Source organism: Larimichthys crocea, chromosome X, assembly GCF_000972845.2.
Source record: "Larimichthys crocea isolate SSNF chromosome X, L_crocea_2.0, whole genome shotgun sequence".
In the NCBI taxonomy this organism is placed as follows: Eukaryota; Metazoa; Chordata; class Actinopteri; family Sciaenidae; genus Larimichthys; species Larimichthys crocea.
The window spans coordinates 28,567,923-28,594,812 of record NC_040020.1 but is presented as its reverse complement, the minus strand read 5'-3'; the positions used below and the strand labels follow the sequence as shown (position 1 = coordinate 28,594,812).

Here is a 26,890-nt window from a genome sequence, read left to right as displayed (position 1 = left end):
TACTTGGAGGATGGACTGGGGTATGTTGTAATGAGATTGTACAGGTTACCAGGAGAGTAGTGAATTGCACAATTTATCGTTTTAATGTATATATGTGGCCCGGTGTTGGCGGGTGTAGGGCAGTAAGGATTTGGGTTCATGGTAACTATAGACTCGTTAACTCTGGGTCAGTAAGGGGATCCGGTTGAATGATTCGGATTCACTAGTTAGTGGCCCTTCAAAATATGACACTGTAGGTACCCTTCTAGCATCATGTCTGGCTGTTATACTCATATTCAAGTAGCTTATTATCTTTCTCTAAAGCTAACCAAATAGTTTTTGTGGCCTCAGCTGAGGAATTATCAGGTTTTAATTTGGTTTATGGCAAAACCCTTAAAACTAAATATAAAATGTTAGCATGCTAACATAGTAAACTAAGATAGTAAACATGGTTAACAGGCCAGGGCGTCATCTGCACGTTAGCATTTAGTATAGCCTCACAGAGCAGCTAGTATAACTAGATTATTGTCCAGTTGGACTTTGGACAGAGAGCTCCATTTACGCAAAAAAAAAAAAAAGAAGAGAAATTGAAATATATTTGTAACAATTTTATGTATATATCTTTAAAATTGTTTAAAATGAATAATCACATGAATATAAGATGTTTTAGTTACCTTAGAATGAGCATTTTATGTCTGCTGCAGGTCCTCTTCCACGGAGTCGGCCATGTTGTACCTCCATGTTTCTACAGTAGCCTAGAACAGACAAACTAAAACACTCTAGATCAGGGGTCGGCAACCTGTGGCTCTTTTGATGACTGCATCTGGCTCGCAGACAGGGGTGAAAGTAAGCCAGTACTGCCCGGTATTGCGTACCATTAAAACATTGAGTGCCGGTACGCAGTACCAGGGAGATGGGAGAGCGGCTGCCTGCTATAAAGTCTTCATTCAGAACCAGTCATGGCCACACTCTGGGTCAGAAAATTGATCCATTCGCAATATGCAGTCTTATAAACTACTTAGTCTGATTAAAAATTCCTTTTAACTCATTCCGAATCGTTTGTGAATAACCATGCTGGCCGGAGCCTTGGCTCCCTCTCTCCCCCTCCCTTCAGAGAGAGCCCGGTGGTCTCCTCTGCGCCCAGCCTTCGAAACGTGTACCACACGTTTTATGTCTTCACGTTTGTTGCAAAATGTCCCAATTAAAATCAGTAGGAGAGTTAGCAGTTGTGTTTCGTGTTTTTTTTGCTCAATTTTAAGGATACAGAACAGCTCGGAAAAGAAACTGCTTATGAGCCAGCGACCACGCACATGCGCGTCTACATCTGAAACACATGATCGGGACCATGCAGAAGTTGCATTAATGTTAAAGAAGTATTTTATTTATTATTGTAGCTTCAGTACAACAATGTTATAAAAAGATTAAATTCAGAGACTTATTATGCTCTAAAGTTCTTGGTCTTACTTAAAAATGCACATTTATTTGTATTCAGTGTTAAAAAAAATATTATATGGGTCTCACGGAAATACATTTTAAAATATGTGGCTTTCATGGCTCTCTCAGCCAAAAAGGTTCCCGACCCCTGCTCTAGATAGAGTGCTTTTCACATTTTCGTAGCCACCATATTTTCACCTTCACCCTAGGAAGGAGACAATGGAATCAACTGTACTGCTAGACCCAATCTCACTCATTAAGATGTTGCTTCATAGATCTACCAGTGGTCGAAATCTTGAGAGGGTGCCTTCAACAGAAAGAAATTGAGCAAGTGCATTTCAAAAACATCCAAGGGGGAAAGTAATGCAATGAATGTAGATCTTCTGGATGGAAACATGCTCGAGATTTTAACCAAAAACCAAACAGAGTTCAGTGATGTCCAGAAATATTTATTCCTCTTTTCAAATAAATATACTCAACAGGTACACACACATCAACATGGTGCAACTATATATATTCATAGAAATCTGAAAGCAAAAGAAAGAAAACTTGTGCTGCCTTTTACAAACTGTACACAATTGGATTCAAGATGAAGAAATATGAAGAAGTTTTTTTTTTTTTTTGTCTTTTTCTAAAATAGTGATTTAGTTTAAGGCTGACAAGTGGACTGTACGGGACGTCCAGCTGCTGGAGGGCATGCAAGGCTCAGAGGAAGGCATGCACACACACACACACACACACACACCCACACACACACATACACACACATACACACACATACACACACATACACACACACACGCATCTAATTCCTGTAACAAATTTTGTATTTTGTTCACATGAACCGTCTCATTTATGGAGGCTGAAAAAATTATAAACTGTCCTAAATATAACTGACAACTGATAATATAGTTTACATTTTATAAGCAACTGAACCAATCTTAACATTTCAATATCACTTTTTTTTTTTTTTACTTTACCCAGTTGTTTAATTTCTAGTAGATTATTTAGGATTTTGTAATTTCAAAAAAGTAATGTAATTACTGTAAATTTGATTTAGAAAAATTTGCTGTTTCTAGCTTCTATCTGAACTTCTTTTCTGAAATTATATTCAGTCTCTGATCTTTGGTACTCCGGATTGGTTTGTTTGAATCTTAATCTTGAATTTTTTCTGAGCAACTTCAACTTTTGTCCTAAACTTTTACATCTGAAAACCACTAGTTGAAGTTAAGCAGCTTACATACAGTTTTTGGAACATTGGACACTTTCAGACCATGTAAAAGAAAAGACAATCAACTGTTTGAAATCACACAACTTTGATTTAGTTTTTTAAACGTAAATTCAGATGGATGGTTTTCAAAGGAAAGTACTTCAGTAATCCAAATTCAGCAGTAATAAGCATTCAGTACTGAATACATTTTACATTTAGGTTTCAGTTACTTCCATGTCTCTTTACATTTATACATATTCCATTTGTCACACTCAGGCTTCCGTATCCTTACTAAAACACACACGTTTTATCATTATCAACACACACACACGCTATATTTTGCACACAGAAACACACATTTCCTGTCTCATTAATTCACATGAATCTCAAACCTTCTTTCTCAAACTAACATAAAATAAGACAAACGGTTTCCTCTCTGAGAAGCTTCTGAAGCATCAGGATCAAAATTTCTAACAGAATGTTTCACACTTCCTGTTCTCAACTCCAATGGACTGCTTCACTGTCGTGTCCTTTTTAATTTTGCTGGTTTTATCTGAGGAGGAGTTTATGTTCTAGAAATATTTTACAGGATTCCCACACAGTTTCACAGACTCAACCTACACAAGTCGATTAAATTAATTTACTCTCAACTAAATTCAGTGTAGGGTTTGTATTTCTTCACTATGGTCATATAGAATTACTGTAAATCCATGGCAGTGTGCAGAGGCTGCTATACAGTACGTCATTGCTTAGGAAGATCAAATTTACAGTAAAATATAACTGTCAAAGTAGTGAAACAATTATCTAATTTGTTAGGGGATCAACATTAAAATGAATCACTGATGATCGAGCATTTAATAACCAAACATAGTTTCCAACTTCTCAAAACCTTGTGACATTTAAAGATGTCACTTACTGTAAGCTGCAAAATGGGAATTCTGGCTTTTACTGTGAGGAGGGCTATAGGAATGATTGTGTTAGCCACTGAGGGCGAAAGTTATTGCTCGATAAACGTTGGTCTTTAAATTTGGAGACTTGTTTTGCCTGTATGTACCATTACAGGCTTTACTTTATCTCTCCTTAGAGACAAAACTCAGGGCAAAAAAAGAGACATTTTTCACATATTTGACTGATTATATTGACTGATTAGATTTTGGACTAAAGCTGCTGGTGGCTGATATTTAAGTCCTTTAATTGTAATGAACTGTCTCCCCAACCCAAGAAAATTGTGTGATAAATGCCATTAAAGCACATAAGAGGAGCAAACAGAAGCTGGAATTTTACTTTTAATATTACTTTTAATATTTTTCATTTTAATTGTTATATAGAGGTGACATGTCAGCCTAAGCCTCATACATATACTGTATGACCAGTAAAAAAAAGAAAAGAATCTTAAACACAACTTATCTTAACATTACGTCTCCAAACTATGCAGCTGAGTAAAACAAACACTTTCTGGGCATCACAAACAAACAAAAATACATAAAACAAATGTAGACAATTTCTTTGGTCCGCTTTATACTTTTACTGACTAAGCAAAACAAACATCCAGCTAAATCTGGAAAAACGCCTCATTTAGATTCGACAGGTTGTCTACCTGCTGCCCTGATCGTCTTCTTATACAATTTTAACATACACAAAATAAGAGTGACGGCAAGGAAACTATCCCATGTTAATGGTCAACAATATTTTTAACAATTGAAGCATCAACTTGTATCTTGAAGTGTTTCATTACGTTTAATTTTTAAGGAGTATATAGCTCTTTAATAAGTCTTTGCTTGTTTGACGTTGCTTATTTAAATTTAACGCTGAAAATAGTCCCCAACAAATGCACCTTTTCCTGTTTGTTTACTAAAAAACTAGTGAGCAGCTTTTTTTTTAGAAAATTACTGAAGCTTTTTAAACATGAAACTATATATTTGTGTGAGAAGCTGGAGATGAGAACCACAAACAGGAAGGCAGTATTGACAGAAGCATTAACACATTGTTTGTTTGAGTCTGCACCATAGACAGTATAAAATAGGAACGTCGTATCTGTGACGTCACCCACAGGTTTCCGAAGAGCCGTTGTGAAGCTCAGTGTGGTGGCTCTGACTGCCGCCAACTTGGCAGTCTTGCCTGTGCCACCTCCTCGCTAGTCCAAAGACATGGAGCGTAGGTGGAGCTGAACCTATTTAAAGCTCACTTTGTGTCAATCAAATGCTCTTAGTTATGGATAACTTTAAGCTTTAATATAATTTGAACGGGTACAGTTTTTTGTACCAGGCTGTAAAAATGTTTATTTCTGCTGTGTTGGACATTTTAATATGGTGGCTTATGGATATGGACTCATTCTGGAGCAAGCCTCAAGTGGCCGTTCAAGGAACTGCAGTTATTGGCCGCATTGGCTTTATTTCACAGCCACATAGGATGCAGCTTGGTCTGCCCATGGGATTTGTTGACAAGAAAAAAAAAAAGGTAATAATAAAAAAATATATATAAGGAGAAACATTTTCCCCATCATCCGTCAGCGTCCGCTCCACCTCCACTTCCCACCCTTCTGCTGATCTGCCTGCACGCTCGATGAAAGTCCCTCTCCTCCCTGTGTCATCACACCCCTTTCAGTTAAGCATAAAATAAAATACTGAAACAATAACAATTCATAACTCCCAGTTTAAATAAATCTAATAAATCTATCTTGTTTAAAGTTGTGCATTAAGACAACATGGCCGAAGCAACAAGAGTGCTGGAGAGAACTAGGCAGCAAAAAACAGAAAATACTCAAAATACACAGCAGCAACCAGACAGCCAGCCAGCCAGACGACCCATTCATCCAAACACACAAACAGAATTATTAGTTATCGCAAAAGAGCAAAAACATTTGCTACTGTATCAAGTTTATGGTTATTTAACTATGGAATCAAGTCATAGTCCATAATTTTATAGCTGCAACTGTTGATGACCTACACACACAAACACAAAAACCAAACCATCGGCACCAAAGTTTTCCAACGTGCCAAACTGAAATCAGCACCTTAGCTGACATTGATGCTATTGCTTCATACTTTACATGAGATGATATAAAAAAAATATCACAAAGCTACTTTGAGTTTGGTTTAACCTATTTAACAACATGTCCACAGGTGAGCTGAGACAGTTCATTCTAGCTACTTTTTCAAATGTTGGTCAGAAAGTTAACATCACATCTTGGTGGTATCGTCCACTAGCCACAGTGGCCACTGGCCATTTTCACTATCCTAACAGTCAGCCATGAATCCACAGCTTCTTGGAGAACTTGTTTCTCACCTCCAGTTTTTGAAGTACTGAGAGCTCCCCGTGGGTCACATTATATGATGTGGAGTCAGTCCAGTGAGCTGCATTGAGTGAGTTTCATTTTAACTGTAAAACTTCCAGATCAGTACACTAAGCGCCGCCCCTTTTTGGTCTGTGCTCCAATCACAGTTGAGCAAACCTCGGTCAGCTTGTTCCTTTTCTGTACTTAGATATGCCACATGCTAGCTCGTCTATGATGAAAAGAAAACCATATTTTAAAGATGATTAAAAGTTAAAAGTGACATCTTAGGTTTGCCAATGTTAGCTAAACACATGCCTTATTGTGAATGTTGGGAGTCTGCATTGGGTTAAGGTAAAGTTAAGTTAAACTGATCTTGTCAGTGAAATCCACATTGGGAAATGCTGTGTGACATTAAACACGTCTAATCAGCGTTGTCTACAAAAAGATGAAGGTCTACAAAATGGCCGGCTAAAATCAACAATCATCATGTGGCTGGTGGGAACTTCTCACATAGGTCTGCACAAACACAAACACAAAGACACACACTCCTTCTAGCGAGCTTGACATAAATTAGGCCTGAGATGGTAAACACGAGCAGGTTGGTCCAGATCCTCAGGCTCTGAGTAAAAAACTTCTCTGTAAAACAAAAAAAAAAGGTGAAAGAGGAAAAGAATGAGAACTAAAACAGGCAGCAGCATCCTGATGATTGAGACACACTTTCATCTGGACTGGCCCGTCCCGAGTCCTCTCTCCGGAGAAAGTATTTCCACATCCTTACAGTAGAGCTGTAAAAGGTCTGACTCAGGTTTACATCCAACAGGATGTGATGTCAGCAGAGGGCAGGGTCAGAAAGAGACACTGAAGCGATTTAAGATGCTTTCCTCGACTGCTTTAGATCAAACACAGTCATCTGGGCATGTGAGTCCGTCTGTTTGGTCTGTGACATCACTTCCTTCCAAACTCCTTCAGGTTGTCAAATGCCGCAACCCGCTGATTTCACGGGCCGGAAAACATTTAAATGAAGAAAAAGGACAGAGTTCGTCACTGGCCGACAAGTTTTACAGCAGAGGAAAAACAAAGATGTTTTTTGAGAACCTTGAGACTTTTCTGATGTAGGCGAGAAGGCAGAAGAGTTAACATTCATGATCTACCAGATTGAGGAGGAAGAGGAGGAGGTACGGGAGGGAAAGAGGAGAGAGATTATTGGGTGGAAGAGAGAGTTTGTGGGGCTGTTCACTGCTGATCCTGATGTCCATGAAAAATTTCTTCTTCTGGGCGAGGATCAGACTATTGCAGTTCTCTGTGGGCTGGCACCGCACCACCTTGTGTTACCTGTTCTTATTCAGCAGCACACGGAAGTTGTGGAGCTGATATATACTGGTGGACAACCTGAGGGAGAGAAAGAGAGAGTTATGTCAAACACATTTCTGTCCTGTCTAGAAGAGATATCTACTGAAATTAACATGCTATGCTACTAGTTTCAGCCCATGCTGTGTTGTAACTAGAAGCAGAGAACCTGAATTTTGAAACGAATACATTTTATTATTGACAGTGTATAATTTCACAGCTTCTCCAGACAGCAGTGAACCTACCTGCCAAAGCCGTTCATTAAGGCCACGATCTCCTGTCGAGTCAGCTGGAAACCTTTAGAGGGACTGTGCTCAGGGAGCTTCTGGATCTCCTTCTCTGAGAAGAGGATCTTCAGGGCTGTACCCAGGCCCTGAGTCTGCACACAACGCACAGGTCACACCTGTTAGAAAGCTCTGATAGTTCTCCTTTAAATTTCAGCAAAAATACACAAAAGGAGTTCTTTTGCACACCAGATCAAAGCCGGTCTTATAATGAATAAACCAACAGCAGTTTAATTCATATTCCCGTGGAGTGAACACACAAAAATGATCAGGAAAATAAACCGAAACAGAGAAATCTGTTTTTGCAAATGAACCCTTCTTATGTGATATTTTGCACTGATGTCTCATTTTAAGACAAATCCGAATAAAAACAGTTAACTGTGTGTACAGTGTGTGCACCAACACCAGCAGCACAAAGACTGGAAACCGGGGGGGAAGAGCTAGCCTGGCTCTGTCCAAAGGAAATAAAATCCATCTAATAGCACTTTTAAAGCTCACTTTGTGTAATCTATGTAAAAACAACCCTGGATATTTAATGTACAACCATGAGACAAATCAATCTTAGCAAATAAATAAAAATGGCTTTCCCTAAATGTTAAACTATTCCTTTAAATTACATTTTCACATGAAGGAAAGAGCGAAAACATCTAAAATAAATCTGTAATAACTGTCAAGTTTATCTGTACATGTTGCCAAATGCATTTCAATTCTGGAAAACTTTGTTTTGCAAAGTTAATTGATATTAAGTTAACTTTGACATGATGAAAAATTGACTGACTGATTGTATTTCCTGTTCTATAACTGCTTCAGTCACATCTCTCTTGTAATTGAGATTTGTTTTTGATTGACTTGTTTTCATGTAATTTGTATTAAAGTCAAACACACAGCAGAGACTCACCTGCAGTTTTCCCCACAGTCGACATTTACTGCAGCCGACACAGTCCATGATCCTGGAGATGTTTTTAAAATGGAGGCGGAATTCCTCCTGAAGGAAAAAAAGAGAAGAGACAAGCTTCACGCTGATGTTTGCAAAGCAAACAAAAAGGTTTCTGGCTCTTCGGTTAATTAAATAAAAACAAGCATCTGAGAATAGAAGACACCTCTGTTTAAACCACTAAAACAAACAAAGTTGGACGTCACACATTGAGAGTGACTCAACTCTCTACGTTGAATAATGAGTCATTGTTAAAAATTTTGGCTTCACCTTTAATATTTTGGCTTCTATTTTGTGTCCGGCGAACATAGACTTCTCATCAAAGTGCATTGGGAAAGATCTGGAAGACAAAAAGAGACGTTTTTCTTTATTTACTAATAGAAATGACCTGCAAAAAATATGATTCTAGTACATTTTTGTGTTTAAATAAAGCCATGCAAAGGAACAAGTAAGAATAAATATGTGTTCTGAGATTGTCAGTCCAAAGAAGAAAGTGCTATTAACCACCCACTAAAATTTGAATGATTAAAAATATCAACAAGTTTATGAAATGAAGTGTCAAAATTGGGTAAAAATGAGCAGTATTCTCAACTCCAGGACTGTGGGGGCATGTCTGCTGAATGCGCTGAAGCCCGCTCATGAGTTCAGAAAATGACAAGACTAACATTAAAACACTGAGCGAGATTAATTAATCTCTATCTCTCTGCTAGGGGTGCAGGGGTTTGCTCAGGGTGGCCTCAGTGTGTCATCGTGCCACCCTTTAGGACCGCCCACAAAATCCTGGAATGAAAACTGGTGAAAAACTGTTTGAACCTCTAACTCCACATTTCAGTAATATATTGTTCAGGCTTTTTCACGAGTTTTCAGCGACTATTTTCCAACATATTTTATGTATTTTTAAACAAAGTAGTGAAGATGTCTATGAAAAGTTTGTTTGACTAACAGTACAACTATTATGAAAGACTGAGAAAATAAAGAAATGTAACTATGACCAAAGTCTGACACTTTAACCTCTAGTTCAAGCAGTACATGTAAGCCTGCAAATGTTCAGCATATCACATCCTGCATCTTAGCATGTTGGCATTCAGAATGGAAACAATTCTTTCACAGCAATGACACCAGTGTGGGCATTCAAGTTCATCAAGTAAACTGTTGATGATGATGTGACTCGCCCATATTTGACATGCCAGACTGGCAGCAAGTTACACTAGTTTCAACTTTTTGTTAACAGAGCCCTGTTTCATAACGCTTCAGAGGTGTCCTGTCATTAAGTAACATGCCTTTGGACCAGCATCCAAATTTTTGTCTACTTTAGATTTAATGGAAATCAATCCAATAGCTGTTGAGATGTATCAGTTTGGACCAACAAATCTGTTTTTCTTAAAGGTTTGGCAAACCAACAAATAAATGTTTTAGAACAAAGACATACAAACAAGCGTTTCTTACTTGATCTCATTGAAAACTTCCAGTAGCAGGTCCTTGGTGGCACTGTCCTCCTGTGTGTTTCCGGTGTACAGGTTGACAAATGCTCGTTCGAAATATGGAGCCACCTTGTAGAGTGCCCGCAGCTCGATGAGGTACAGGAAGTACAGGTTCTTCAGCCGCCGTGTGCCCTCGCCCTTTGTCTCTGCTGTGTCAAACCGCTGCCGAAACTCCTGAACGTTTGGACCCCAGACTGAGCGGCCCCAACCCTCTGAGCAATCAAACACCGACAGCAACACTTTACCACATGATACAGCACTGATATAACACTGATAAAACACTTATACATATATTCTGGTGTAACTCTGTATACATCAGTGCTACCTGGTCTTGAAACCTAATGAACTAATTGAACTAACTAACTATTAAGATTAGACTGCCATACCGTCCAGCAGGTACTCGGCACACAGGTGGATGTTGATGCTGCTGTGAAGGCCTGAGATGAGTCTGTAGAAAACTCTCTTCTCTAAACACAAACCTGGAGACACAGAGAGGAACTGTAAGTTACCTTTGCAGATTTAGGGTCAAATTCTAGCTACAGTTCCACATAGGATTCATGTACTTTTAAGACTTGGAGTGATAACTGAGTTCTTGATTTATTGATTTATTTATAGTATGACATCACACAGTCACCTGGACTCCTGCAACACACTGACAATAAGTTCATGTTTTCATGTTTTCCTTCTTGTTCTGTCAACTTAAATAAACTAAAACTAAACCAATTACCTCCAGCACAATTTTACTTCTCGCTGCAAGTTCTGATTTATCTGTTCAACAGACATCATGTTAAACAGGCTATACAACAGATGATTGACGGATCTGTTTGTACCCAACAAAACTGTGATGTTTCAACAAGCAGACTGTCACCGCTGCTGTCAGCTCGACTCCAAAGATTGTGGCTGCTTAAGACGACAGGAAACATGACGTGTTCGAGCAAAATTTGTGGTTTCATGTATATAGTGAGTTCAACGCAAAGTGTGTGAGGTTGTTTTTAAATGTACAGCAGGAGGAAAATGTTTTACTTTTTTATCTGAAGGCTTTTTCTGTACTTATCCAAATAAAATGGAAACGGAAAAATGCTTCATGTGACAAACTCTTCCATCACCAGAGAATGAACTGCTTTTGAGGTCAAGAGCTGCCATGAAGCAAATATTTAAAAGGAAGTAGAACTAAAGGATAAAGGTATGTCAGAATATTTCCTGGAGAAATTTGTGAGAAGAAAAAGATAAAAACTACTTGCCTTCAAGCCACTTGTAGAAACCCTCCCCTGCAATGTGAGAAAAAATATCCTTTCAGTATCATCTCACAAGAGCCAAAAATAAATTTACATGAAGACGTTTTTTGTCTTACTCACCATCGTCATCTCCTGAACACGGAAAGACAAAAAGAGAGAACAAAGCTCTGTTAGATCTGTTCTATTAATAAAACACACACCTCTGCAACATCAGATAAACACACATGAAAAGATTGAAAAAATAATTAAAAAACAAGAGCAGGGTGTGATCATCAGGTTTCAGGTTAGTTATTCTACAGCAAATTCTTGAAAAACAACAATCTTAGTCGCAGTTATCGTCGTCTTAATGTAGTATTCTGGAGGCATTTTCATCAATGTCCCCAAGGTCAAAATTTGTTACATTTTGCAACAAATCTATACAACGAATGACATCAATCCAAAACCTGGAATTTCAAAATAAAGGTGTAGCTTAAAGATTATGATATGCATCAATGTTCTCACTTTGAATCAATGATATTGGATCATTGATCAATAGAGATCTGTACTCTAATGGTTTCTTAAATAAAGTTGTATATTAGAGGATGCTCAGTTGTGATAGACATTTCCTGTCTCATGTATTACGGGTAAAGATTAGAGATAGACAGCTTCCATTTTATTTCTCTGTTACCCACAAAGCCGAGTGACAAGCCTGCTTCCTTGAGTGATTGTTGTGATATTAATGAAAGCCAAGTTGAACGTGCAGATGATGAAACTGTAAACTGAGACTCGCCTCTACTCGGAGCAAGAGGGTTGAGAGGTCGGTACACTGATCTGGGCCTGTCAAACAAACAAAAAAGATTTTTGTTAATTAATCAATCAATCAATCAATCAATCAATGATCATCACAAGTCTAGACTAAAACTGGGAGGAGGCACATTTTCAACAACATTTTATCTATGGTAAAACCTCTCAAATGTTATACAACATACTATGATATAGGAGCAAACTTCTATTCACTCTGTAAAGATAAAGTGGAGTGAACAGAGAATGATGTCACAGTCCCTCCTCTTGTTCGTCCACAAGCTGCTCTGTGTTTTGTTTGAAGCCCCAAACACACAAGCATGTTTGTGCATGCGTGTCCCTCTGTGTGAAACCATTGACTGAATGTTTGTTTTTCTCCTTTAAATCTGTGAATTAAGGATTTATTTCAACCAAACCAGAATTGATGATTGTTGGAACAGTGGAAAGACCAACAAAGATGGTTTTGGTCAGTTTATTTTGTTATTTGGGTTTGGTGTTTTTATCAATGCGGTCGGGTGTCCATAGCACACGTTTATTTTGGTTTGAGTTGCTGTGCTCTAGCATGACATATACAGTCACCCACAGATCAGATCAAATACTATCTGTAAGCACTGATGGTGGTGAAACTGAGAGTGTGTGTGTGTGTGTGTGTGTTTGTGTTTGTGTGTGTGTGTGTGTTTGTATCTCACTTGAAGCAGTTTTCCTCATAGATGCTGTTCCACACTCTCCAGGCTGAAGAACCCTTGTATCCAGTAAATCGCTCTGGATTCAGCAGAAGATCCACATACTCTGAATCTGGAGAGGTTTCATCTGTACACATGTACAAACACATACCACTTGTAAGCAAATTCATGATGTATAACATGAAAAATAGAACAAACATCCTGTTCTGGAGTCATGAGGTCATTATCTTCTCAAGAAAAGTGATCAGGAGATTTTATATGTTGGGTGGTGTCATGAGCAACATGGCTGCAAGTTGTTCAGATATCTGCTGTAGCTCAAAGTAAATCCTCACCATCTAGCTCACAGAAGTGGTCCTGAGCATCGTCATGTCTCGCCCAGTCAGCGAAAGCCTCTTTACTCTGGTTACTGAAACAGGAAGTAAAACAAATGAGAATAAGAAATATAGAAATGAAAGAATCAGAAGTAAATAGGAAAGAATTAGACAAGAAAAAATAAACATGGTGACAAAACTTATTAAGAAGTGTTCTATGATGCTGTTATCTGTGATAAAGAATCAACGCTTTCTTTGACTGATTGTGATTTTCAGAGCCTGAAATAGTTATAATAACAATAATGACAACAACAACAGTTATTACTATTTCTATTACTCTTAAGAAGTCCCTTTCTGACTACCCACCATCATCAAACTTCTATAAATCTAAATTGTTAGAATAAAAGCCACTAAGAAATGCAAAGTCAAGTGTTGGACTAAACATAAATCACAAATCGCCCAGGGTCCCGATTTTGATTACAAACATAGCTACACAATTAAGTGTCCTAACAAGCTGCAGGTTAAAGGTTTAATCTGATGAAAATAGGAACCTCCTCCAGTTTTATATGGAGTAATCGTCCAGTAACACAAATCTAATGTAACAACAGGGCGCTTTGTACTGCACAGACTGTAGAGATGGGCTGACATGAAGACAAAACACATCCACAAACATTTAGATGTTGCAATACATTCAGTATTAGTTTCAGTAAGAATATTGATTAATGCTCTTTGACCAACACGGAAAATATTTTGATTGCAGAGATCGAGTAGTGTGTGACTGAAAACTTTATCTGCAGCTGCACACATCTATAACTTTTGCTACAATCCAGAATGTGAGTACATGTTGAACAAATATCGATGTCCAAATCAAGTACTTGAGTACTCATCTCTACTGTCTACATGAATAAGTGTTTAAAAAGCAAATACATCTCCAGCCTGACTTGCGCTCTCTCAACCTGTGATGACCCTCCACATTTTCCATGACAGAAGTGCAGTGAAGGTCGGCATGCTGCTGTTGGTTGTGAATGCTGGGAATCCTGCAGCAGCTGCCAGTCAGACGTTGGTGAATGTTTGACTGGTCACTATCAGCTGCTGAGGCTGCTTTGCATTTTGAGTAAATGAGCTGCTACAGCTGATACAGTGAAAGTGTCTGCAGCCTGCAGCAGATTAAATAGGCAAGAGGAAATCTGTGGTGTCACCTCAGGGTGCTGTTGATGGCGCCCAGTTCTTTGGCCTGTTCACACTCTGTCATGTCTGACATCGTATTCGCTGCCTGGGAGTACTGGAGAGAGAGAGAGAGAGAGACAGAGACAGAGAGAGAGACTGTTAGTAAGAGAAAGAACAGGCTAATACAGTAATAATCTCACACATATTTTTCTTCATTGTAATTCCGGTTATGCAAAGATATTCTTAACACAGAAACCTCCTCCTCCGATTCACACCTCTAAGCTACTGCTCTAACTTGTTGCACAACAAAAACAACATCACCATTCCAAGTTCCAGGAAGAGATCAACATTTTGGGAAATACTTTTGCTTTCCTGTCAAGAGTTTGACGAGAGGACTCATACCACTCTCATGTCTGTTTGTTTAATATGAGCAGCTGATTAGCTTAGCTTTGCATAAAGTCTGGAATGCTAGCCTGATTGTGTCTAAAGGTAACAAAATGTCTGAGTTCCTCTAAAGCTGGTTGCAGAGACGTGTTGGTTTTACACTTTGGCTTGGTGTGGTTTAAACAAACAAGACAATTTGTGAGCTTGAGATGAAGTTCCTAAAGTCATCAGGGCCAGCGTATTTATTTTCAAAGTGGTCTGACAAATTTCTATGTAATTGTTTTTCCATCTCAAGATCCGTAATTGTAGTCGCTGTGAATCCAAGCTGACTGAAGCCGCTGCCAGTAAGGAAACTACAAACCTTTAACTTTTCAAGCAGATATAGATTTTACGCAAAGTATCATTTTACGTTTACTACACAACCTTACATTAACCTGTAGAGTCCCAGATGTGTCAGTCAGGATTTGTAAACTCCCCCTAAACACTGCTGAGGTGGCACATATTCATGTGTCCCTCCCACTGGTTCTAACAGTAACACTGAATTTCCTGGCTGATGGTCAGTGAAACAGATTCGACCTTGACTGAGACGTGTGCAGATGTCCAAACACTTCTGGATCATTACAAAACAAACATGAGGCTGTGGGCCAAAAGCAGGCAAACACTCGGCCTCTACATGGAAACCATCAGAGGTGATAAGCTGAGTGCTCGAAGAGTTTAGTGTGTGTGTTGACTGAATCAGCTGATGGGACAGAAAGTTCTGGAACAAATGCAGCTGGTCCTAAACTTCCTTAAACAAGGCGTTTTTTTGTCACGTATGAGGCTGTGTCACAAACAGATCTTCTTACTTTGTGCCATGGAACTAAATTGTTGTCCAAAAACTATTAAAAACACATCAATAAGCCACAGTGTTGCACCGGGTGACATGTCCCTTCATACACTGTCCTGCTGCCAGAAATACTCACTAAAACACAGATTTGTGATTTCGCATCTGAAAATTAGAGTTGTTCTGAAACTAGTATCGTAAATATTATAAATACTGCAGGATCAGTGGGATCATGTATCAGCGAGTATGGATGTCTGTGCACTGATCCAAAACAATGGGCTGATGGTTAGTATTGACCAGAGACACACTTTTGATAATGACCTGTGTTTCTAGTTGCAAGAACAAAGAAAAATGTTGACGAGACATCAAACCCAACATTACACATCTCCAGTTTTACCTTGTTGTAGTTCCCAGACTTGATGCCCACCGGGATCTTACTCTGTAAAACACAACACAGATAAACAAACAAACAAACACAAAATAAGAGACAACTTCATCTAAACAGAAACATATAAAATAAAAAAAAACTCTAAATCAAAAATGGTACAAAATCTATTTTCGTGAGTTAACAGATACATTTTGATAAGCTGCTGTTGAACTGAAATAATTGACCAATTCATGCTTTTCCCCTGCAGCTTTGGACAAAACATGCCGTTTTTCATGCATAATGGGATAAACAGTACTGCAATTGAATAAATTGGCGATGAAACTTGAGCTGACTGTATAAAATTATCTGTTGTGACCTCTAGGACAATCACAGCCTTGTGGAACTGTACAACCACAAACTAGAGACCAACCACATTCATAGGACGGATGGCTTTCCCACGTATATTCACAATAATGTGGTTTCTGAGCAATTTACTAATTTGCCTTGGAATAATGATTTTTGAGTATATAGAAAAATGTTTTATAAATAAGATGTATTCTTATTATCAAGCAGGTGGGTGTTGGTGATCTCTGACCTCTGGACAGGGTTCCACATGGCAATCTTTGATGGCACAATGTCCGTCGTCAGGCCAGAAGGGACATGGTCGCTTCAAGTTCACCTGAAAAAGACAGAAAAAATCTTTACGTTTAAATTTATACCTATTAAAGTCAGATTCAACTAAACCAACTTTACTGAGCGCCAGTTTAATCACAGTGTTTGATAGTTTCGTGACTGTACTTGAAGACATTCAAAGGTCTTGAAATTTTCTGGACTCACTGATCTTCATGTGTTAAAGTAATGATGGGCCGACATTTCACTTTATTTAGACAAGCTGTTCTTAATATTGATTACTACAGTCGAATAGGGCCACTTACTGTATGCCAACATTACCTCTGAATAACACAACTGATGGACTAATGGAAAAAGCAGGTGTGCGCAAAGAAAACACTGAAGCATGTACACAGGCAGGTTTTTGTTTAAGATTAGCATGTACCTGAACTACAGGGAGTGTCCTTTCCAAAGTGCTGTTTACAGCAGCAGCTGCTGCTGTCACTGTAACTAACTACAGAACTCTGAATCATGCAAACTGAGGGAGATGAATATTATCATCCAAGAGGTCAAAAATTAAAAGCTGTAATTGTTGAAGGACAAGAGGAAACCTGACAGTGAAGAAACTTTTTAGATTTTTAGGTAAGTAGATGGACCAATTGTTTTACACATCCAAATGTTATCCCCTTGTCTAGAGGAAATTGATCACTGCAGTTTACAGTAAACAACAAGCATTATATATATTATAGGAATGAATCCGATTTTCACAGGGCTAGAAGGTAATTCATAGATGAGGTGAGTCATGTTGTGTTTATAGTGAAGCAGCCGCTCTTACTCTGTAGTATCTGAAGTAGTCTTTTTCCGTCAGCCTCTTGATACGAGGGTAAATCTTGAAGTTGTTGAAGACGTCGATGCTTTCAACATCACAGAAGCAGTCATCCAGGACTCCCGTCAGCTAAAGCAGAGCAGAGACAACTTTCATCTTACATGTAGTTTTTATACACACAAACATTTTTTGTTTATATGTTTCACAAATTTATCTCAGAAAATAAATTCACAGCAGCTCAAAACTCCTGGTGTGACAGGAAGTTCAGTTAAACTGTGTGTAAGATGAGAGTGTCAGTCATGACACTGACACAGGGCCATATACTGCAAGGGTAATTAAATACAATGTTTTTGGAATGACGGCAGAAATTTTCATCAATAAATGAGCCCCGGTGTCTCATATATAAATTGACACTTGAAAAAACAACAAATACATTTTTTAAAAAGCATCAAATGAAGTGTTAGAGAACCCGATCTGACGCCTGATCGTGAGAAATAAGCAGCTGTTGCAGGATATAAAATGTAACTGACATAAAACCAAAGTCCATGCAGACTGGACTCTAATCTCACAGTATTGCACAGTTATTTAACATATATTTAACTTATTGCGGTCAACCTTTAGGGTGCATTCTAATAGAGCGGTGTTACAATGTTCCACTTAATAAAATTAAGTAAGTTCTGTGTATTTGTTGGATAACTGAGGTCATCAACAGACCCAGAGGCCCAACAAGGAAAACCAAAACACTCAACGTTGCTGTATTTAGATGTACTGCAATCAGAAAAACAATAGTTTACATTTAATCCATTTCTAAAGTTCTTCGATTAATTTTACTTTATACTTCTTGTATGGAATGTGCTAAATCAATAAAGTTACTGTTATGGTATTACACTTAATATTAACACTATTACTAATACTGTGGTTTTTTTGGAGGGTGTGTTTTTTTCCCCACTTTTTATCTGACAGTGCCGCTAAAGGCAGACAGGAAAGGCAGGGTAGGCAGGCATGCAGCAAAGAGCTTGAAACTGTTTTATTTCGGCATTTTCAAACATTTACTTATTCCTGCTCTTCAGCTGTGGGTCATTTTCTGCCTTTTATGGTTTTACATGATCGTAAAGTGAATCTCTTTTTGGACTGTTGGTCGGTCAAACGTGACATGTAAAGACGTCACCTCGGGCTCTGAGATACAGTGATGGGCACTGATGAAAATAACTGATAATGGAAATAAGTGTTAGTTGCACCCTAAGTAAAGATATACAATTCATTTGATTTTTAAATCTCTTTGATTTATTTTATTTTATACATCTTCTTGTATGTATTGTAATGTGTTATATCAATAAAGTTCTATTATTGTTGTTGTTTTTATTATTATTGCTACTATACATGCTACTATATTGATTTGCATTGTTCATTTTGTTATGACAAAGACAAGCTAAAAACAGATTTCTGATAATAAAAACAATCCGTTATGAGAACCAATCTGCATCACCTGATACACAGAAATATCCGTTAATCAACAACCTCAATTTGACCAGACCTGCAAACTACCAACTATCTGCATTATAACAGCACAGCTGTCAGGACTGAGCAGCACGGCGCTCCCCAAGGAGCTGGGAGCAGCTAGAAGCAGTCCAGAGCGCCTCTTTTATTTTTAGTGGTAGTCTGTTCTTTATTGTTGAGTGGCAGCAAAACAATGAAGTCGTCATTAAAAACATGTCTGTCTGACTAACAAACACCGAAGAGATAAACAGAGAAAATATTTAGACAAAAAAAAACATCTATTAATACTATGAAGCATCAAAATGACTAAAATGTGACAACAACAACAAAAAAACAGTAAATGCTTTCATCTAAAGATGAACACTGGATGTAAAATAGCTGCTAAAATGAACACTGCTGATGTGCAACACGATGCATTCATAATGTGTTGATTTACAACTCATGCTGCTTCACCAGAGGCAACACTTCCACTTTTTACAGCAGGAAGCCAGCAGACAGACAGACAGACACAGAGACAGACTGCGGTCTACCTGCACTCCCATACATAATACATCTACCACCTCACTGTTACCTGAACTATGCAGGTCAGATTCAGACCTCCAGCTGCTGACATGTTAAACTAAGACAAATGTGTTTGACCTGCAGAGTAACTAAACAATCAGAAACCTTTAAATCTAACAACATTCTTGAGTTCAGTAAACAAATGAAGCATTAATTAAAGGTGGAGCGTGGAGTCAACACCACCAGGTTACAGTGCACACGCCTGGTTTAACTGTCTGAAAAACACAGTCAAGAGTGAACAAATAAATAGTAAGTAAGTAAGACAATTATTTTCTATTTCAAAATGTATTTATTTTTTTTTTATCTGAGCAAAACCCAAAGACATCGAATTTGCTGTCATAGACAAATAGGATAGATAAAGAGGACCAGGCAGAGTTTCACCTGATTGATTAACTCCCTAATCATTTCAGCACTGAAGTAAATATACTTAAACATACAACGCATTATCTTATGCAATTCTAAGTCTATTCAAAGCATCGTAATCCTGTGTGTAAATTTGCATTGAAACAGATCTCTGCTCAACTTTGAGGTTAAACACCAACTGTGAAATAGAAAAAGGCCACGTGTTCACCTGGTGACGAAGCTGTGATTATCTCACTACTATTAGTGACAAGTAATTTTGCTGTCTGGAAAGATGACAATTAAAAGTGGAGAGCTTTTCCATGTCCATTTCTTAGCTTAAACTAATTTCCAAAGATGTAACCAGGGAAGAAATGAACCAAGAAAACAGACCAGTGTTCAGCTGGTACACTTAGAATTAAAGATTTCCAATGAACTGTTAACAGCAGGTCAAATGAATATGCAAAAATGCAAAATTTGTCAACAGGCAAACATTTACAGATGTGATGGATTAACTTTTCAATAATAATTGAAGAGTAAATAAATATTGAGTTGGGTTTGAATTGATTTTTTTTTCGTTCTTTCCTATTTTAACAATAATTAGTGTTAGATTACTGCAGGTGTCTATTTTTAGCACTGACAGCCCTGCCAGTGTTAGACCATGGAGTTTTAATTTAAATCAACAGTCCATTGGTCGTACATGACCTGACAGCTGTCATTTACATTTTAAGATAGGCTGCATGGTATCAAGTGTGATATAACCGCCATACCTTTTGTTGAATCTATATGGACAAATTTAAATGACAACTGGGAACAAACTGTTGAACACAAACATAAAAAGAAGAGTCTTTAAAACAACAACTCGCCTGTTCAAACCCATAAATCCTCCAAATTTTACGTTTATTTTCAGTGATAGTCAGGATATAAAAACATCCCTGCTAATACCACATTTCTTTTCAGTCAGCTACTTAAATAAGTGTCTTTTTAATCAAAATTATCAGACCAAATCAAACATCAGACCAAGCATATTGAGCCAGTTTTTGGTACTTGATGAGCAGCAGAAATACATTTAAAAATATAACACAAACACAATCCCTTTCGCTTCTTCTTTTTTAAGCCTTTTTAGTGCTGAACTAAATCAGGATTGTATCTCCTGCAGACAGAAACACCTGGAAAGTCTCAGTGTGACACTTAACAGATCACATAAACCAAACCACAGCTGACCTCCAGCAGTCCAGCAGAGTCCAGCAGTCCACCGAACACCACCAGTAACGGCAGGAAGAAGCAAACTCCTCTCAGCATGCTGTTGTTGGTTCCTACTTCTGTTTTCACTTCCTTCAAATTAAAACCTCCTCTCAGTAAACTTAGTGTCCATATGTCACAGCAGCAGCAGCTCTGTCTGTGGGCTGAGCTGTCACTACAGTCCCATGCTCGACCTGCGGGCCCGCCTCCAAACAACCAGCTGTCAAATTAAACCCCGCCCCCGCCGTCGGCGCCTCCTTGTTTTGTAGTCCTCTTCCTGATCTGTTGCCTTTAGGACCACTTGTTAGCTTTGGCATAAAAGACTACAACTCCCGTCGGACAGCAAGAGGCGGGAGCTTTGCCACGGCCAATCACGGTACACCACGCTTTGTTAGACGGTAGTAAAAATAACATTAGTTTGGGTTAAAGACTTTGATATTTATGCTCATTTTTAGTTATTATTATTAAGATTCCCTTTACTGTAAAGCCTTTGAATGGCGAAGGAAGGTGTGAAGGTAACCTACTGATTTAAAAACGGTATTTCTCAGATAGATTAAAATACAGCAGTTGGCATTTAGCCGGAATAATATTGTTTTTTTTGTTTTTTTTAAAATAATGTGAGTTTGACACACAGATAGATGGAGAGTGTTGCTGCCAGCTGGCATCAGACACACACACACACACACACACACACACACACACACACACACACACACACACACACACACACGCGGTGACGTCAAATTAAGATGACAGTAGAAAATGCTAGAAGATTTCCTGGAAGATAGTCGCCACGTTTAAAGCTTCACACGTAAATACAAACCCCCCCGTCATGACACGTTGACTTTAAAGGTTACACAAGCACCGTGCTGGGGTAACTTACATGACACAGGCAGCTCTGGTCCGGACTGTCTGCGGCTCTGCTCGGGTGCTCGCTGTGCTGCGTTTGAGGTTTTACGTTGTTTTGTTGAAACCAACCCAGAACAAAGTTCCCGAAGAACCAGGCCAGCAGTAAAACACCAAACGCCGGTAAAGTTACTTTCCACATCACTCACTGAGCTGGTGGTGAACCGGTGGGGGAATAAAAACAACGACAAAAAGCAGCAGCACTTCGCTCAGCTCGGGCTCGTCCTGATGTGTGGCGAGTTGGTAGCTACGGTAACGTTAGCTTCGGGCTAGCTGAAGTTAGCATCCGCAGGCTAACAGCGCCTATAAAAAGCAGAGCGAGTCGGTGAACTGAGCAGCCCGCTGTCTGAAGACCCTCACACGGACACCTAGACCTCTAAATCCCCTTACAGACCCGGGGTCATTGTTTTAAAATGGTGCATGACTCGTGAAGTTTTTGTCCACCAGCCTCCCCTTTAAGCATCAAGTTAGCGAAACAGAAATTAGTTTTACTTCCGGTTACATTTTCAAAATAAAATACGCAATGACGTCTTGATAATTTGTGATAAATGTAGTTAAAATCTCAAGTTTAAACACAACTAACGTCATGTTCATGACAACTTTATATATCAGTAGTAGAAAGTATATTACTTATATACTTAAGCCTCCTATAAAATGTAGCTGTCTTGCAATTTGGTTGTCATCCGGACAATTATTATCATTGCAGCTGAAATGATTAGTCAATGTTGTTCATAAACAAGAAATCAATCAGTAACTCTTTTAATAAGCAATTCATGTCTTAAGTTATTTTTAATCAAAGATGCCAAAACATTCAGCTTCCCCAAAGTTTTTCTATTTTCTATTATCTTTTATTGTAAATGATAAAACAAGACATTTGAAGACATCACCTTGAAGAAATGTAAAGGACATATTACAGTTTTCTGATGTTTTAAACATCTGATCAATCAATCATTTAAGCAAAATAAATAAATAAATAAAATAAAAACAGCAAATGAATCAACAGTAAGTGTCAGTGTGTGTCTGTTAAAAGCCAATTTCCCTTCGTGTGTACATATACTTGGCCATCTTTGGTTGCAGCCCTAACTGTTATGATGTTTATTAATAAAATGTTTCAAAGTTTTAATGCCGCATTTAATGAGCGCTCATGAACAAACTTCTTGTAGAAATGTTTTATTTTGAAACTGGAGTCGTCTATTGTAAGTTGAGTCAGATGTGATTCCCTCCTGTGGACACCAGAGGTGAACATAACAGCGCACATCAGCGGGAGGGCAGCTCCAACTTTTTAAATAAGAACTGGGAAAGAAGCAAAAACAAGAATATTACAGGACAACGGTGAGCTAAACAAAACTTTAAAATTGTTGCAGAGCAAAAATAAAAGGGACTGTTGTTCTCTTCTGAAGATATTTTCTTGATTGTGGGATTGATATCTTTTTGTGCAAAGTGCAAGCTGCAGAAAAACCCACAGAGACGATCAAAGAACAAAAAACTGTGTGAAGAAAAAATCGTGTGCCAAATGTATGTAAATATAATCATGTCTAAAACTAAAGTAGAAAACAACTTCCCAAACAGAGTAGCAGAGGCGGAGCAACAGGAGGAGAGCTTCGACGTCCTGTTCCTGAAATGAAACTTAAGGTTTGTCAGAGCCACAGCAGAGCTGCAGTCGAGACAAGTCTGTGTGTTTCTGTCTAAAGAAATATTAAACAGAGTTCATCAGGTCTTTTTAAGAAGCGACTCAAACACTGGTAAGTGCATCTGATAATGTTTACTGTGTTTCAACAGCAAAGTCATTTGCATAAACCAAAAAAAAATTTTTTTTAGCTCTTATCAGACAAAAGATTACTCTTTTCATTTCATGATGACACTTGTCGATTTACATATCAGTTTCTTAATATTGCAGTACTATACAATTTTTACACAAATGAAAAACACACATGAACAAACATTTTACTAATACTTTGACCTTTGTTCTCAGTGTGTAGCTATGTCTGCTGCCAACAGTATGCTGTCTGAAGCTCAGTTTCTGTGCTCCATCTGCCTGGATGTGTTCACTGATCCAGTCAGCACACCATGTGGACACAACTTCTGCAAAAACTGCATCAGTGAACACTGGAATGTTAATTACAGATGCCGGTGTCCCAATTGTCAAGAGGTTTTTTCCAAAAGGCCTGATTTGAAAGTCAATACTTTTATCAATGAGATGGTTTCTCAGTTCAGAAAGTCAGCTCAATGGAACGCCAACAGGAGCAGCTTAGTTAAACAAATTGCCAAACAAGGAGAAGTCCCCTGTGACGTCTGCACTGGTACCAAGCTGAGGGCCCTGAAGTCCTGCCTGGTGTGTATGGTATCCTACTGTGAGACTCACCTGGAGCCTCATTTGACAGTGTCAGGCTTGAAAAGACATCAGCTGATCAACCCTGTGGAGAACCTTGAAGCCAGGATGTGTACGAAGCACGATAAACCTTTGGAGCTGTTCTGTAAAAGTGACCAGACATGTGTCTGTACGCACTGCCCAGTTTTAGACCATAAGACACATGTAGTTGTTCCTCTGAAAGTGGAATATGAAGCAAAGAAAGCAGAGCTGGGGAAGACTGACGCTAAAATACAGCAAATGATCCAGAAGAGACAACAGAAGATTCATGAATTCAAACACTCACTGAAGGTCAGTCAGGAAAATGCGTACACGGAGGTTGCAGAAGGTGTTCGGGTTTTCACTTCTCTTAAGGAGTCTGTTGAGAGAGGCCTGAGTGAGTTAATCGATGGAATCCGAAAGGGCCAAAGGAAAACAGAGAAATGGACCGAAGGCTTCATCGAAGAGGTGGAACAGGAAATCTCTAAGCTGAAGAAGAGAAGCTCTGAGGTGAAGGAAATTTCACGCTCTGAAGACCACATCCTCCTCCTCCAAAGCTTCCCATCTTTGAAGGACATCCCACCCACAAAGGACTGGACAGGGGTCAGCATACCTCCAGCATCATATAAGGGGACTGTGATGAAAGCTGTGGTTCAGCTGGAGAAGACACTCAGTGAAAAGATGAAGAAGCTGCTCGCTGAGGCTGAGCTGAAGAGGGTCCAGCAGTATGCAGTGGATGTGACTCTTGATTTTCTTACAGCGCATCCTGAACTCATGCTCTCTCTTGATAGGAAACAAGTGAGACAAGGTCATGTGAAGAAGCTTCTCCCAGACAACCCAGAGAGATTTTCTCATTATAATTTTGTTCTAGGAGAGCAGAGTTTCTCTTCAGGCAGATTCTACTTTCAGGTTCAGGTTAAAAACAAGCCAAAATGGAACTTGGGAGTGGTCAGAGAGTCAATCAGCAGGAAGGGAGAAATCAAAATGAGACCAGAGGTTGGTTTCTGGACCATATGGTTGAGAAATGAAAATCAGTACAAAGCTCTTGATGACCCTCCAGTTGTTCTCTCTCTGCAGTCTAGGCCTGAGAAGGTGGGAGTGTTTGTGGATTATGAGGAGGGTCTGGTCTCCTTTTATGACGTAGATGCTGCAGTTCTTATCTACTCCTTTACTGGCTGCTCCTTCACTGAGAAACTCTACCCGTTCTTCAGTCCCTGCAGGAATGAAGGTGCTAGAAACTTTGACCCGCTGGTCATCTGTCCGGTTACTTAAACTGCCTGATCATGAGCAGTTTATTAAACAATGAAGAATTACCGACATATATAGATCAATCTTATTTCATACCCACAGTGTAAATACACACCAGACAATGCCAATGTCTGTCTTTTTATTGATTCATTAACCTTTTTAACCGTGCAACACAGAGGGGTGGGTCCATCATGACATCAAAGCTAGACCTTTACATCCAATATGCATCACAGGTATGGCAGCCATAAAAATCTTGCCATCCTGAACTTGAGTATTTCTCTGTGTGTCATATAGCTTCAGCATTTTAACATGATCAATGAGTACCGCATTTGTCTATGTTAAAATTAGTGTAAGTGTAATGCTACTTAAAAAGAAAATATCTTTGTTCACAAGAGTCTGTCATGTTTGGCCCCAATAATATTGATATGCACATTACTGAGTTATGTATGTAGTTACACATTAATTTGCCTTTAAGATCTTATTTACTTGCTTTCAGAGTTACTTGACTGTGTGTATAATTCTGTTGGTATCTCTAGATGTTGATATGGACAATGTGTGTCATTCCTTATTGTAACAGATACATTTGGCATAACAATCAGAAGCTGTGTCACTAAACCATTCTACAGCTGAACAGGGTCGGTCTCCTTAAACAACCATTGTGCCTTTATGACAACAAAAATTACAGATAATTAGTAACGAGAGAGAAAAGTCTCCCTAGTTGAAATTCATTTAAAGACAATGATGTTTTTAAAAAGCTTTTAAACTTTGCATAAACTTTATTCTGTCAAGATTTGCACTATTTCACTTTTTTTGCCATTTTTTTTAATTTTAACTTTTTATCATATTTTTAATTCTGGTGATTTATGTAAAGAACTTTGGATGTCTGTTAAGTCTGTGTTTCAATACCATTGTTACCGGATGGGATTGGTTAAAAACGTTTCAAATACATAACTTAGTCCGTCAGTGAACCTCCAACCTTATTCTTAAAAGACGTGGTCTTGATGAACTGATGCTGTAAAGAATGAATCAAATGACTGAATCAAATACAAATGAATGAAAGCATGAAAACATTTTGTCATGAATGAAAGTGTAATGCTGGACTGCAGTAAAATCCTGTGCAGAAGAAGAAACTGTTGTAGATGTGTTTTATTTTGAAACTGGAGTGTTGTCCTTAAAATTTCCACAAGGTGGGTGTGCTTCCTTATTGAGGCCTCTAGTGGTCAGCATAACAGCACAAACTAGAGGGAGGAGACTTGTGAGCAGACTGCACACACCTGTCAACTTACAACTTACAACCTACATCTTAAAAATTAACACCATAAAAGAGATAATGAGGCCAAACAAAAACATCAGAAAACAGAAAAATAGCTGCCTGCACAAACATCAATAGACTAAGATTTACTGACTGACTCTACTGACTGTACATGTTTAATTTTCAAGATATGTATGTGCTGAAGTTATTGCCTTGTTATGATCTTATTTGAGCAATTATTCAGTGACAGAAACATATACATGTTGTAAGAACAAGTAAACATTTTGCTCGCTGTCTGCACAAGATAATAACCTGTACAAGTTATGACTTTGGCTGGACAATATAAAATATCATCCTTCAGGCCTCTGGG

The 26,890-nt window shown here is 38.5% G+C and overlaps 2 protein-coding genes and 1 long non-coding RNA gene across 6 annotated transcripts; 1 reads left to right on the top strand and 2 right to left on the bottom strand.

The window, feature by feature from the left end:
• Positions 1-1,846: 1,846 nt before the first annotated feature.
• ero1b (endoplasmic reticulum oxidoreductase 1 beta) lies at positions 1,847-22,174 on the bottom strand. 3 transcript variants are annotated; one of them, XM_019267378.2, is made up of 16 exons: positions 21,651-22,174; positions 17,138-17,257; positions 16,289-16,372; positions 15,724-15,765; positions 14,152-14,234; positions 12,974-13,047; positions 12,648-12,768; positions 11,846-11,994; positions 11,299-11,310; positions 11,185-11,211; positions 10,330-10,422; positions 9,909-10,155; positions 8,733-8,802; positions 8,427-8,513; positions 7,490-7,623; positions 1,847-7,286 (listed from the first exon to the last, which is right to left on the bottom strand). In XM_019267378.2, the coding sequence occupies exons 1-16, from the start codon at positions 21,813-21,815 to the stop codon at positions 7,226-7,228; spliced, it is 1,569 nt and encodes a 522-aa protein (XP_019122923.1). In that variant the 5' UTR covers positions 21,816-22,174; the 3' UTR covers positions 1,847-7,225. The 3 variants fall into 3 exon arrangements, with proteins under 3 accessions (XP_019122923.1, XP_019122925.1, XP_019122924.1); XM_019267380.2 differs by having other exon boundaries at positions 11,948-11,994; positions 21,651-22,173; XM_019267379.2 differs by lacking the exon at positions 21,651-22,174 and adding an exon at positions 20,750-20,978.
• A 700-nt stretch (positions 22,175-22,874) lies between these two features.
• LOC104927315 (E3 ubiquitin-protein ligase TRIM39) lies at positions 22,875-25,972 on the top strand. 2 transcript variants are annotated; one of them, XM_010741359.3, is made up of 3 exons: positions 22,875-23,005; positions 23,243-23,415; positions 23,646-25,972. In XM_010741359.3, the coding sequence occupies exon 3, from the start codon at positions 23,655-23,657 to the stop codon at positions 25,290-25,292; it is 1,638 nt and encodes a 545-aa protein (XP_010739661.3). In that variant the 5' UTR covers positions 22,875-23,005; positions 23,243-23,415; positions 23,646-23,654; the 3' UTR covers positions 25,293-25,972. The 2 variants fall into 2 exon arrangements, with proteins under 2 accessions (XP_010739661.3, XP_027139368.1); XM_027283567.1 differs by having other exon boundaries at positions 22,882-23,415.
• Positions 25,834-26,852, bottom strand: LOC113746693 (uncharacterized). Its single transcript, XR_003463051.1, has 2 exons — positions 25,966-26,852; positions 25,834-25,930 (listed from the first exon to the last, which is right to left on the bottom strand). It is a non-coding gene; the product is annotated as an uncharacterized LOC113746693 (long non-coding RNA).
• Between the last annotated feature and the right edge of the window lie 38 nt (positions 26,853-26,890).

Excerpts from the sequence above, each read along its gene's own strand:
- ero1b (XM_019267378.2), bottom strand. The coding sequence starts at position 21,815 with ATGTGGAAAGTAACTTTACCGGCGTTTGGTGTTTTACTGCTGGCCTGG. Across the intron at positions 16,373-17,137 it reads ACTACTTCAGATACTACAGA|GTGAACTTGAAGCGACCATG; the intron begins GTAAGAGCGGCT and ends TGTCTTTTTCAG. Across the intron at positions 15,766-16,288 it reads ATGTGGAACCCTGTCCAGAG|AGTAAGATCCCGGTGGGCAT; the intron begins GTCAGAGATCAC and ends TGTGTTTTACAG.
- LOC104927315 (XM_010741359.3), top strand. The coding sequence starts at position 23,655 with ATGTCTGCTGCCAACAGTATGCTGTCTGAAGCTCAGTTTCTGTGCTCC.